This window comes from Agelaius tricolor, unplaced genomic scaffold (assembly GCF_023055355.1).
Source record: "Agelaius tricolor isolate 1412-34295 unplaced genomic scaffold, bAgeTri1.0.p SCAF_11, whole genome shotgun sequence".
Taxonomy (NCBI): domain Eukaryota; kingdom Metazoa; phylum Chordata; class Aves; order Passeriformes; family Icteridae; genus Agelaius; species Agelaius tricolor.
Window position 1 is genome coordinate 21,585,990 of NW_027269271.1, and position 13,020 is coordinate 21,599,009.

General features: G+C 53.8%; 1 protein-coding gene across 1 annotated transcript in view; it reads right to left on the reverse strand.

Moving 5' to 3' along the window:
- Positions 1 to 4,750, reverse strand: part of ZSWIM5 (zinc finger SWIM-type containing 5) — a 97,031-nt gene extending 92,281 nt beyond the window's left edge. Inside the window, exon 1 of the mRNA XM_071436592.1 lies at positions 4,072 to 4,750. Within this exon, the coding sequence (XP_071292693.1) occupies positions 4,072 to 4,750 (679 nt within the window). The remainder of the gene's footprint in view (positions 1 to 4,071) is intronic.
- Between the last annotated feature and the right edge of the window lie 8,270 nt (positions 4,751 to 13,020).

Consider the following 13,020-nt stretch of genomic DNA (forward strand, 5'->3'; position numbering starts at 1 on the left):
GCATTTCTAGGGGAAAAGAAAAAAAGAAGCTTAAAACCTAAAAATAGTTTGGAAAAAAAAAGCCAGAAGTGGTTTCAACCACATTGGAAATCATCAGTATTTTTACCTCTGAAGCTAAATTTCAACAGGCATCATTACAAACATAGACAAATACAAGCTGAAAACTGAAGTGTAATAAAAAGCTTCCAAATCTGAACTCCTCCAATTAAAATACATTTACAGCTATCACTTACAGGTATCAGGTCTTGCTTAACCTCTGCCCAGTCAGAAGGCTGTTGAAGCAAGGTTAAAAAAACCCCAGCACCTACATGACCAGCATAGATACCAGACAAGGAAACATGGGAAGGTACTCATGACTGACCTGCAAAGCATCAGATAAAATATCCAGAATTAATTGCAGGTTTGAAAGAAACAGGCTCCCTCCAAGTGTTTACAAAGCCAGAGCATTTTAAAGCCCTGCTTCATTGTTATTCTAACAGCAAAAGTAAATTCTGCCTATGTACTTATGGCTGGACCGCATACCTTCCCATCGGGGCACAAAGGCTTATCTGTGGCTAAGGAGCACATACCGTGTAGGTTCCTAAGCGGCTGGTTACAATCCAAAGAACAACACAAAGCTCGATGCTTCCTCTCCTAAGTCATTGTAAAACCAATGAGAAAGCAGAATTCCCCCCTAAAACTACCCGGGACACTTGCCCACCCATCAGCATCCGAGACCACTCGAGGGCAAACCATATTATACCATACTGGGGAGCACAGGAGAGAAACATGAATTTGTTCTGCCAGATCACAGCTTACTGTCAAAATCTACCAAAGGTCTTTTCTCTCTCCAAAAACCCAAGAGATAATAGTGTAAAAACTTTTGTTCATAAATATTTATGCAAGTGAACTTGTTAAAAATTAACCACTGTCGTTAAAGGTTTTGTATCCTTTAGGATTCCCAGCATGCAGTGCAGTTGCATGCTTTATATTAAGCCTGGCATTTCTGCATTCCTTTCCTGCATGCTTTTGTCATTTGTCTAAAAATTAAAAGAAAAAAAACCCACACACCACACACACACAAAGACGGGATCTGTACACATAATAATAAAGCAGTTTTTAAGAAGACAAAGATGCCTGTGTTCAACATCCAAGATCTTTCTTTGAGCAGGGGAAAAAAAAAATCAATTTAATGACTCCAGTGAGATCAGGGTTTAAGCCTCGTTTAAGTTTTACTAAGCATGAAGGAATTATTGGTTGATAATGTGGCATATATATTTTTTTCAGACCTGCCAGCTTTATAAGCACGAAGGAGCCAGAGCCTGAAGCACTTTGTGCCCATAAGCACAACCCTCACCCCTCCACACTATCCTCCATTACCAGAAGGTCATTCCTCCTGGATTTTGTCTGTCAATTTTTCAAAAGGATTTTTCCAACCACACAGAGAAGGAATTTCACATCTGTACTGTCCCTATTTTTTTCACAGGTCTGAGTCAGAAACACAACTGTATAAACATCTGAACTTTATTAACAGAAAATCTCAACTGTGCAAACCTCAGGTCATGGCACCGGGAGCCAGTGGTGTCCGTTAAAGGGATCCTTAGAGGGGAACAGTAGTTTTGATTTACTGCTGGAGAGCATCAAGGAAGCCAGGGTTGGAGTTTTTATTTTTTCCCAAGACATAATGGTTCCCAAGTTCCTATCTTAATTGCAAACACACACAGCCACAAAGTGTTTGTGTCTCTGGTGGCTGGAGCTCTTCCACCTCACCTTACAGAGGCATCCACAGGATGGATGTGGAAAGTTGGCGGAGGACATCTCAGCCTTGCCTCCCGTCTATAAACACACAGCCCTTCACAGCCTTTTGTTTGATGTAAATTTTCCTCCTCCAGCTCAGGGCTGCAAGGCTGTGACGTGGCTGCTCCTGGGACAAAAACAGAGGTGTCTGACCCCACGTCACCCACCCACTGCCATGTGAAGAAGAGCCACACTACAGCCAAGACCCAAACCTTCCCCCCGCCAGCTCTAAAGGCAAATTCCCATGGCGAGCATCCCACACGCCCCTTTTGGGCTGTGGAAACAGGAGATAAATCACCCACCGACTTTGCGGCGAGCGCTTCCAGAACGTGCTGCTTCATCTAAAAAGCTGACGGCTCCGAGGACAATGAACACGAGCTCTGGTTTCAAAGCCGGGGAGATGGTTTAGACTTGTCAGGGGGGACATGAAACACCAGAGCCAGGACCATCCTCTCTGTTCTCTGGCTCACCCAGAGCAGCAGCAGAAAGCGCAGGGAGACGGGGCAGATGAGATGCTGGATACCAGCACTGGACATCGCTTTGGGATGGGACTGCTCTGCTTCGTGTCCTGCATGCATCTGACCCCAGCGCTCACCCACATCCTTCACAGAATTGGATAAAGGCTCATCAAAGCTATGTTCCAAAGACAAATAAATTTAAAAACTGATTTTAAAAGAAAATTCCTTTGTACTCAACCAGTCCTGGGTTTAGACAACCGTCACCTCTGTCTCCCACTCCCACACCAGCTCACTGCATCCACACCTTGGTGGGCAGGTCATTAAAACATCACCCTCAGCAAGCTATTATCTTCCCTCCCCCCTAATTTTAAAGTTCCTGAAGAGCTACTCCTCTCCTTCTAAAAAATAATTTGGTTTTGAGTTTCACAGTATTTTAAACAGAATAATTAATCATCTTAACGCAGCCCTTACAAAATATTAATTCACGCCAAAAAAAAGGCTGTAATCATATCCTCAGAGAAAAACCTTTTGTGCTTCAGGAATTTTCACTGCATGTCCTCAGAGGTGGGAGGAGAATTCTTCTGCTGCCTCCTATTCTCACATCTCAAATGGGAAATGTTTTGATAATGCTCTTCTGAATGCAAACTGTACCAAATGGGATTTTTATTATTTTTTTAAGCAGCTTTTTTTTCCCCAAAAGGAAGAACGGCTCTTTAAATAAACAGAGCGAACTACCCATTCCTTACAACAAAAACCACCCTCCCTTCACTCATTCACGCCATACCCTGGCACAAAATGAATTTACATTTCGCATTTGCAAAACAAATTCTCGCCTAATGTCATTTTAATGGGAACGCGCATTTCAATCCCTTCCAATAACAACGAGGAGCGGCTTATTCTATGTAAAACACCCCAATTTGTTTCTCTTTAAATATATGCGGATTTCAGATGGGGACAGGAGCTAGAAGGACAGGGGAAGAGGAACATTTCCTCTCCGGCAATCCCCCTCCGCCAGCGCACACAAAAGCCACCTGCCCATGGAGAGAAAACACGATGCCATTATTCCCATCGTCATTCCCACGGCCCCTTCGACACCGAACGAGCGTGAGAAGGCCGTGCGCATCCGTCCCCGACACGCGCATCACGCCAGGTCACCGGTGCTACCCGCGGGTCCACCCAACTTGTCACCCCCGCCGCTCCCTTCGCTCCCCCCGAGCCGGCCCCGCTGGACGTGCCCTGCAGGGGCTGCGAAGAGGAAAGCGGGGGCTGATGCCACCCCTAGAGATGTTCCAAGCAGGGAAAGCCCCTGATGGAGAGGACAAAGAAGAACGCTCGGAGCTGTTGGAGAGATGCATTATGTTTGTAAGCCCATCTCCCGGTGGAAAGGACAGGACCCCCGTGGGAGCGCGGGTGGGGGTGCTCAGGCGTGAGAGGGACAGCGGCTGAGGGGTCGGGGAGGGCAGCAGGGCTGCGTGCCCTCCATACAACCCCCCGACGGGCACTTCGCGGGGGGAAGGGGGGGCGAAGAGGGGTGGTCTTTATTTTCCCCCTCGGACTGGACGGACGGCGTCCAAGCTGCGGGCAGCTGCCAGTGACCCCCGGGCAGACGCACCCCAGGAGGCGGGGGGAGGTCACCCTCGCCCTCCCACCCCCTCAAACCCCAAGCCGGCATCTTCCCGAAGGAGCGCACGGCAGTCCCTGCCCCCGGGGCAGGATTTTCCTGTCAAACCACAACCGCGCCAGACAAAAGGCTTAAGTGCAGGAGGGGATGGGGAGGAGGGGACGAGGACGGGGACGGACACAGACGAGCCCCCGGGGGCCCCGTCCCGGCACTCACCGACTTGCAGCACGTTGTCCACCGCGCCGGTCTCCAGCAGGCGGATGCCGCGGCGGAAGGGCAGCCCCTCGCCCTGCGGCGCGGCGGGGGCGGCGGGCGGCGGGGGCCCGGCGGCGGGGCTCTCCTCGCCGGCCGGGGCGGGGGCGGCGGCGGCCGAGGGTCCCCCCGCGGCGGCGCTGGCGGGGGAGGCGGCGGCGGCGGCGCGGCCGGGCTGGAAGCTGGAGTACATGCAGATCTGCCGCTCGCTGCGGGGGAAGCTCCAGTAGACGATGCGGCGCTGGACGGGCTCGGGGATGCGCTGGAAGCGGCCCTCCACCCGCTCGAAGGCCCAGCTCCCCGCCACCCGCTTGGCCGCCGCGTCCAGCAGCGACTCGGGCTGCAGCAGGCTGCCGGTCCCGCCGCCCCCGCCGGCGCCCCCCTGCCCCGCCGCCGCCGCCGCCGGCCCCGCGGCCCCCGCCGGTCCCGCCGCCGCCGCGGGGCAGCAGCCGGGCAGCGCCGGAGGGGCCCCGCTGGCCCCCGCGCCCGGCCCCGCCGAGCCGGCCCCCGCGGCTCCGGGACGGGGGTGCACGGCCCCGGTGCCCCCCGCCGGGCAGGCCCGGGAGCACAAGCGCTTGGGGCCCGGGGCGCCGGCGGGCAGCGGCGGGCGGAGCAGCTCCTCTCCCTCTCCTCCCTCCGCCATGGCTGCGACCGACTGAGCCGGGCGAGGGGAGGAGAGACGCCGAGGAGGAGGAGGAGAGGGCGGGGACCGGGGGGGGTGGTCCCGCCGGCCGGGAGCCGGCCCCGCCGGGGCGGGACGCTCCGCAGCCCCCCGCCCGCCCTCGCCGCCCGTCGAGGCACCGCCGCCTGTGGCACCTGCCCGGCTGCCGTATGGGTGGTGAGGGCACGGCCCTGGGCACAGCCCGCTGTCCTCCTGGCCGTGTCCCCAGGCGGGAGGGGGACACGCAAGGGACGCGGAGAGGAAGGACCCGCGGCTGAGGGTCCCCACGGCGCTGGTGGGTGAGGGGCTGGCGCAGCCATCCGAGCGCCAGGAGCCTGCGCTGAGCCAGCGGGACAAAGGGGCACGGCGGCGCTCCATGGAGGTGGCAGCGCTCCCGCGGGGTGTCGGCGGGATCGGCACTGCTCCTGCTGCGTGCCCGGTTCAGGCGCCCAGTCTGACCCACATATCAACACCCAGCCTCACCCGTAATTCACCTACGGCTTTACATCGAGTAGCAGAGCAGACAACAGTGCCCTGCCCTTCCATGGACATCAGGGTTTGCTTTTTATTTTAAAGCCCTGTAGTGAAGATGCTTGTCCCACGCATCATAGCAGGGTCCTCGGGCACAGGAACCACCAGGTCCTTTAGTACACACGGCCTTTGGGGGAGGAGATGAAAAACAGGTACTACTGGCTTCCAGGAGCTCTCTTGTGCTCTCAGGTGGGATTACATTAAAGGGACATATGAATATATTCAGCACATACTGCCTGAGTCGGCATCCCAAAAGCCAGGGAGCTGACTCCTCACCTCTGAAAGCCTCTGCTTTCAGCCAAGGGTGATGGCAGCGCCCCTGGGACCAGCACAGCGTGGGGCTGATGGGGGGAGGGCTGTGGCAACTGAAGTCCACTTCTCTGGGCCTCTACACCCTGCCATCACTTTGCTGCTGCGTCCAGCAGGACACCATTCCAAGATTTTCACCAGAAATACATTCCTGGTTTTGTGTCCTGTCTAAATTTAAGTGACAAACCTCTGAGGAAGAGCAGAGCTCACAGCTCTCCGAGTTCAGTTTTCTTGCTATTATTCTCAGTGCTTTGAGAATCCAAGACCAATTCCTTCCTATCTGCAGTTCAGTCACATCTAAACCATTACCGGTTACTCCCTTGTTGCAGAGATCTCCTATTTATTCTTACTGACAGAGCAAGAGTACATTTCCTGGAATAACAGGGCGATGCAATTAGGGAACAGGAAATAATTATGCGCCTTTGCTCTGCCACGAGATACCTCCAAGCCCAAGGTCTCCTCTGCAGGACACGGAGGGAAGGAATCAGGTCTCAGGCAGGTGGTGAGAGCAGGCAGAGCTACTGCAATGAGAAATCTCCATTTTAGAGAATAAGCCACAAGCTAATCGATGAGGGTCAGGAAGAGGTTTTCCTTGAAGGCTGAGGTGTTCCTTGCTGCTGTTGGTCTTGTTCAAAGTAATGAGCGCTAGCAGTGGCAGGGACTGGCCTGGGGCAGCAGCTGCACACAGATTTGTTTACGCACAGATTTTCCCCAGGAATCACATCCCCATTTCTTTAACCCTGAAGGCCATTTTGCTCTCTTGAAGAGTTTGCTGCAACAGGAAGCACTTGCCACAGAAGCATGGCGTTTTGTCCATCACCTCTGCTTACTGTTGTGGTGACAGGTCCTGGGGCGACAAAGAAGGGCTTTGTCCACCTCTGCCCCTCCCTGGCTGCACAGAGGGACCTCACAGGGCCATCCCAAAGCACCCTCCTGGCCCAAGGTGGAGCACACCTTCCTGGCAGAGAACAGTCCGGCCATCTCAAGCTTTTTCTGCTGCTGAAAGCTGTGGGCTCTGGTGTCACAGAATTTCTGCTGGTACCTGTGTCTCCCTGCAGCTGCCAGGGCTGCTCGGGCAGAGGGTGAGGCTGCATGAGAGCTGGGATGTGGCACCCCAGCTTGTCTGGTCCCTCGGTCACCAGCCGCTGCAGAGCTCACCTAGTGACAACCTTGAGTGTCCTTACTTACGTCGTCCCCAGACAGTGCCAATAAAAGGAGTTTAGACTTCAGACCAAGCAGGGATGTTATTCATTACCAATAAGCTGACTTTTCATTGCATAAAACATATAATCCAGACTCAAATCAAAGCAAGGTTGGTGCAGTGGCTGGCCAGCCTGTCTCTGGGGGGTTAGCATGTTATTTCAAAGAAAAACCAATCTATTTTTCCTCTCTCTCTTCATTCAGAACATTTGTTGCTCCCCATTCCTCCCCATATTTCCCTGTGCCTTTCATCACTGCCTTGATTTTGCAAGGGGGAGAGCTCTCCTCCTCCCAGGGAACATGGACAGACCTCTTCTCCCTGGGGAAGGATGCAAAATGTCAGCCTCCAGCCCAGCCCCTGATGCTGCTCATTCAGAGCCTGGAACCAGGTACATCAATAATTCACTGCACGCTTTCCTGAGCCCAGCCATTTGCTGAGCCACTGGCAGCCCTGGTTCCCCTCCTGTTTTCAGGACTGTTTGGTCAGGCTCTGCCTGTGCTGCAACCCACCAACTCCAGCCCTTCTGGCCTCATCACGGGTGTTATCCATCAAGTGCTGATTTCTCCTGTTGGCTCCAGGATGTATTTTATTTTGAGTCCCTGGCTAGAAAATTGACTGACCAAGGGGCTGGACCCCCAAGGGCCCTAGACCACAGTCAGGCAGCAATGCAATGCAATGCAATATCTTCAGAAATTTTTTGGGTGCCAGCTCAATCAGAAGTCCAGCTTTAAGGTGAAGGTGCTGTGGAGTAAGAAAACCGCTTTCATCTTCCTAGAAACTAAATTCAAGGACTATAAAAAGGAGAAAGGACAAGGCTGATGAGGAGATGCCTCTGTGGGCTTCCCAGCAGCTGTGCTTTGTTTTATGGCAGTCAAGGTTAGTGGTGGCTGGTGCCACATCTCAGCCCAAGGGGACGTCACCTCCTTGGCTGCTCCCACCTGCACACCTCCATGTAGCTGCTCTCCTCTCTCCCCATCATGCCCAAACTCCATCCTCAGCTGAAAGACTGCCTTTCTCTGGGCATCCTCCCCTCTCCTGGATGCTCCCATGCTGCTTTGACATTGCTGTGACTCCCACCAGTCAATGTTGTGCTCTCACTAACACAAGTGACACTGCAAAGCCTTTAGAGAAGACAGCAGAGCTTTGCAAGGCCCAGGGAGCACCAGGGAAGTCCTGTGGTGACAGATGAAGGTACACAAGGGCAGAAGAAGCTTTATGGGCAATTAATGATGGGAAAGGAACAGGATAGAGTGCAGGCAGACACCAAGCTCCTGCTCCAGCCATCCAGAGGATTTGCTGCTCCAAAGCAGCCAAAGACAGGCTTAGCAGCAGCCCTGCTACAGCCCCCATTGTACAGTGCTCACTGGAAGTGAGGCTGTTTCTGCCTTTCCTATGTTGCTGATGCTGTTCAGAGCAGAGGCAGAAGGGAAAGGATACAGGGAGTAACTGCAGTTCCTCTGCCTTAATGCATTTGAGAGCAGAGGAATCTATTGGCCAGGACAATTATCCCTTAGCACCCCCATGGATCCAATGTCCAGGACGAGACAGAGAGCATTGTCTTATGAAATATTTGGCCTTGCAAGCAAGAGGAGGGACACCTTGATTTGGTTGCCCATGGAGTTTAGCACCATTTTTAGATTTTCCAGTGCCTAGTAAGGTCTCCAACAAAGCACAGACTGGAGTTGGAGCTTTTTGCTGTCAAACTGTTCAAATCCCCTGTGGATTCTCCACTGATTCATTAGCGCTGAATTATTGCTGTGCTCCTCTTCCAGCAGGGACTCTAATAAAGTGGCTTTTTGCTAGCCAGCCAGTTATTTTATGAAACTTTCCAGAACTGACAAGCTCAAAGACCTCCTTCAGGTGTGACTGCAATTGTCTGTGTACTCAAAAGAGAAATGCAAGGACTGAAAGTACCATCTCTCCTCTCCAAGCACAGGCTGAATTCCAAGATCAGGACTGGGATGGCTGTTCTAACCCTCATGTCAATCCAGGAACAGCTCTACTTGCCTGTGTGTCCCTGTGGTTGCTCAGGCTGGGATGATGCAGACTCAGACACCCCCTTGTACCCAGACAGAAATTTCTGGTTGTGAGAAACTGTTGTTCCCTTTCCCTCACACATGATGTTACATCCCTGGCTTGCCAGGGCTGCCTTCCCCCAGCCCCTGTAAGATTAGCAACATGCTGAGCTTCTGTCTTGCCACGAAGATTTCAGCACCCTTCCAGCAAATGCATTTGCTGTGTAGACAGCAATTAAGCACAGAGCAGCTGCTGGGTGAAGACCTTGGCTTCCAGGAGGAACAGCCACCTCTCCAGCATGGAGTCTACAAGCACAGGATGCTCCAGAAAGTTACTCAGGCCCACACTGGAGAGATGTCCACCCCAGCCAGGCTGGCTGTCTCAGGGCTGAGCTCAGCAGAAAACAACCCTCTTGGGCCACCACCTCCCCCTTTCAGCCACTGAAGTTCTTTCCCCTTCATTAGGGATGCTAAAATAAATGGGGTATCATTTTTTCAGGCTACAAGAGTATGAAGAAATGATGGCAAAAACAAGGGGTAAAGAATGCTTCTGTTAGCCTTTAGTATGGGGTCTGCCCTGGCTTTGGAACACAAGTGGATCACAGGGTCCAGGCGGGAAGTTGGAGTCAGGCATTTTGGCAGCTTTACAAAGCTGTGGTTCCTCAGGTGCAGTGAGTGCCATCATTGTCACATCTGCCATCATCCCAGGCTGCTCTCAGCAGTGGGATTTGGGAGCCCAGCATCATGGCTAACCTGTTTCCAGGAGCGGCTTGTGGAGAGACACACAGCAAATCACCCCTCACACGGCAGAAAAGGATTATCTTGCTGTCTGCTTTCCTGGCAGGAGGGCAGAGGGGACCCTGAATCTCAGCAAAGCTCCTACAAACACAAGGACCAGGGCAAGATCCAGTCTCAGTCCTGGGCACCTGCCTGCAAATCCACGCATGAGCTGGCCTGGTGAGATGTGTCTCTCCCAGAGTGTGGGTTGGGCTTTTTCTGCTCACACTGGGCTCTTTCAACCTCCTGATCTAAGCTGTAAATAACAGAACAAGACTGTGCTGGGCAGACAAAGAGAGGAGGTGATGCCACAGAAAGCCATGCAGGGGTGAGAGCCTTGGTATCCTATGGGGCTGGGGCTCCAGCTCTGCATCCCCCAAATCACTCTGGACCCACCAGGAGGGAGGGAGAGAGCTGGGATGTGTCCCTTGTAGGTCAACAAATGGCCATGGAGTGACTTGAAGGCCTTTGGAGGAAGGAGAGAGGTTATAGGAGGAAACAACAGGAGAGGCAAACCTGTTGTATGCAGCTTTGCTCAGAAGCACCTCCACCCTCTGTCCCTGGGGACTGCTTTGGGATGACTCTGCTCTCCCTCTGCCAGCAGACAGAAGATGGGGCATGCCAAGCAACTGGGCTTTGAAAACCAGGGATTGGACTCTGTCCTGCCCAGCCTGGTCCCATGGTTGATGCTGAAGAAGGAGATGGGAATGAATGTGGCCAAAATCTGACTCACTTCTGCAGCCCCTGCATCACTTCCATCAACCCCCCTGCACTGGTGGCCATGCAGGGACCACAAGTCCCTGCTGCTGGCTCATCCCTGCTGCTGTTTCTCTGCTCTGTCCCATCTCCTTGGGCAACGCTACACCAAAATGAATCTGGGCCTCTTCATCAGGGTCATCAGCAAGCTGGCCAAAGCCACGGATGACCTCTCCAGGTCCCATTCCCCAGCTCCTAACCCACAATGGAGATAGATGGCTGCCACCCCCAGGCAGCAGCAGCCACCCTGACCCCAGAAAAGCCAGAGGGGCCCGGCTGGGCTGGACTTGGGGGACAAAAATGCAGCCGCCTGCATTTATTTTGCCTAACAACAGTGATCCCTCTGTATATTTTCATTCTGTTTTCCTAGGCTCAGCTGCCTCCTCAATGAAATGTTTCCAAAGCAGCCTGGCTTGGCAGCACGCCAGCCCCGGCTGCCAGATGAATGGGCGGAGGAGGAGGGACCCATTCCTCTTCTTGACACAGCATCGCTGCACAAGAGGCCTCTGTTGACATTAGGACTGGCTGTTCCTCCTTTCCCGAGAGGATCTGCCCAGCCCTCTGCAGGAGCAGCACACAGGGCCAAGGCTTCATGTGACATGAAACTGACATCTGTCCCCCTCCAGGGTGGTGGCACAGCCATGGGTCCATGGGTACCAGGGTACCATGGTGCACCCTCCTCCAGGGTGGTGGCACAGCCACAGCTAACAGGGTACCAAGGACTGCTAGGACCTGAGTCAGCCCTTGTTTCTGGCCCTTGACCCCCCAGCTGAGCCAGCCCCCCAACAGGTGAGGATTCCTTGGAGCTCTCTGACTCTATTTACACCATCACTCTCCAAGACATTGGTGATGTACAGAGCCTGTTTCCTCACCCAAAACCCCTCTCCACCTCACCCAGAGCAAAGCTCTCCCTCAGCACTGCAGGAGTACAGACACTGACACAGGATTTGCAGAGCTCCAGGTTTCTGGCATCTTTCAGGGGTGAATCCTGTCATAGGGGCCCCAAGTGTGGCACACCAAACCCTTTAGGTTTTTGGACAGTAATATATGGAATAGGATCAGTTTCACCCTAAAGCCTTGCCCCTACTCAGTCATGTAGGACTTCATCCAAACAATGTGGCAGCTCTTTCCCACACCTCAATGTCTCTACCCAGAGCAAAACGCCCACCCAAGCTTTCAGGGCCAGAAATTTGTCTGCTGGGAGGTAACCAAGTGGTAGCTGTTGCAGTGGACTACACACCCAGCACCAGATGGGATCCTCCTCTCTGCCATGGCTAATTGCAGCACTGGTCATCAGTGAGGGAATGCAAATCCATGTATGCACCACTCACCTCCTTGGCAGGGACACCTTTAGGAGCTGCACAAGGAAAGGATGTGGAATTTAATACAAGTGCTGATAATGCATCAGAAGGCAGAAGAAAGAGATTAAAGTAATCAGCATCCTTCCAATCTGCACCTCTTTCCCTGATTGGCTCCTCTGGCATCTTCTGCTGGTGGCCAGCACCCAGCTGAGGCAAGCCAAGGACCAGGGGCTGGATAAGAGCAGCACCCAACAGCAGGCCACAGGAACACAGTCTGCTCCTAGCAGCTGTGGCAGGGAGACCGCCCTGCCTGGATGTGGTGGAAAAGAGGCCAACCATGCATTGATAAGATGAATTAGTTGTCTCAGCAGCACCAGCAAAATGAGCGAGAGGAGCCGAGCCCGCGAGGCCCGGCCTGCTTTGTTTCAATTACAGCAGCTGCCAGAAGAAAAAGATAACCTCAATATTGATGGCAGGAGCAGCAGACAGAGGTGCCCTTGCAGGCTACTGGGAGCAGGTAGAGGAGGAAGGGGGAGGAGAGATGGAGGAGGGGGAGCAGGGTCTCAGCCAGCACACCGTGGGAGAGCCTGGCTGGTAAGAAAGACACATCTGATCCCATTGCTCTCACTCCTGTGAGGAACAGCTCCTTTTCACTCTGGTTCTTGTCCCAGTCACTGTGCAGAGCATCCTCCAGCAGGGACAGGGTGCAGAAACCCAGCACTGGGACACAGCACCATGAAAACACTGAGCAGAAAATCATCTCTCTGCTCCCCACTCAGGCTGCAGGGCCTGGAGAGGCATTGAGTAGGGCTGTGTGGGATGATGGATGGAGCTGGAGTAAAGGGCAGAGACAGGCCTGGGGCACCACAAGCTGCAGACAGGCATGACTGCCTGCCAGGGGCACAGCACCCACCTGCCTGAGGGCTGGGGAGCCCCATGATGTGCTTGCAATTGGGACTGCTCTGGGTGCTGGGGATAAGATGCCCATGGTGACTTTGGAGTACATGTGGGAACCAGCAGCAGCCTGGGGCAGGGACCCCAACATCACACCTACAAGCCAGGTATGGAGGTGCTGAGCCAAACACCCTCCAAGCAGTGCAGTGTTAACGTCCTGGACTCCCATCCTGGGAGGCAGCCAGAAGATAGGAAGAGATGGGGTCTTCTCTTGAAGAAGACTTCTCTTCAGTCTTTACCCCTAACCCCTTTACCTCCAGCTCCTGCTCAGGGGATGTAAACCATCCCTGGCTGCTGCATCTTGGGCTCTACATCCAGCCCTGTGTCCCTCCCTGTGCCCAGGGCACAGACCGGCGCTGACACCTCCCCCTTCCCCCCGGGGCCACCAGAGGCCAAACTGAGCAGTGG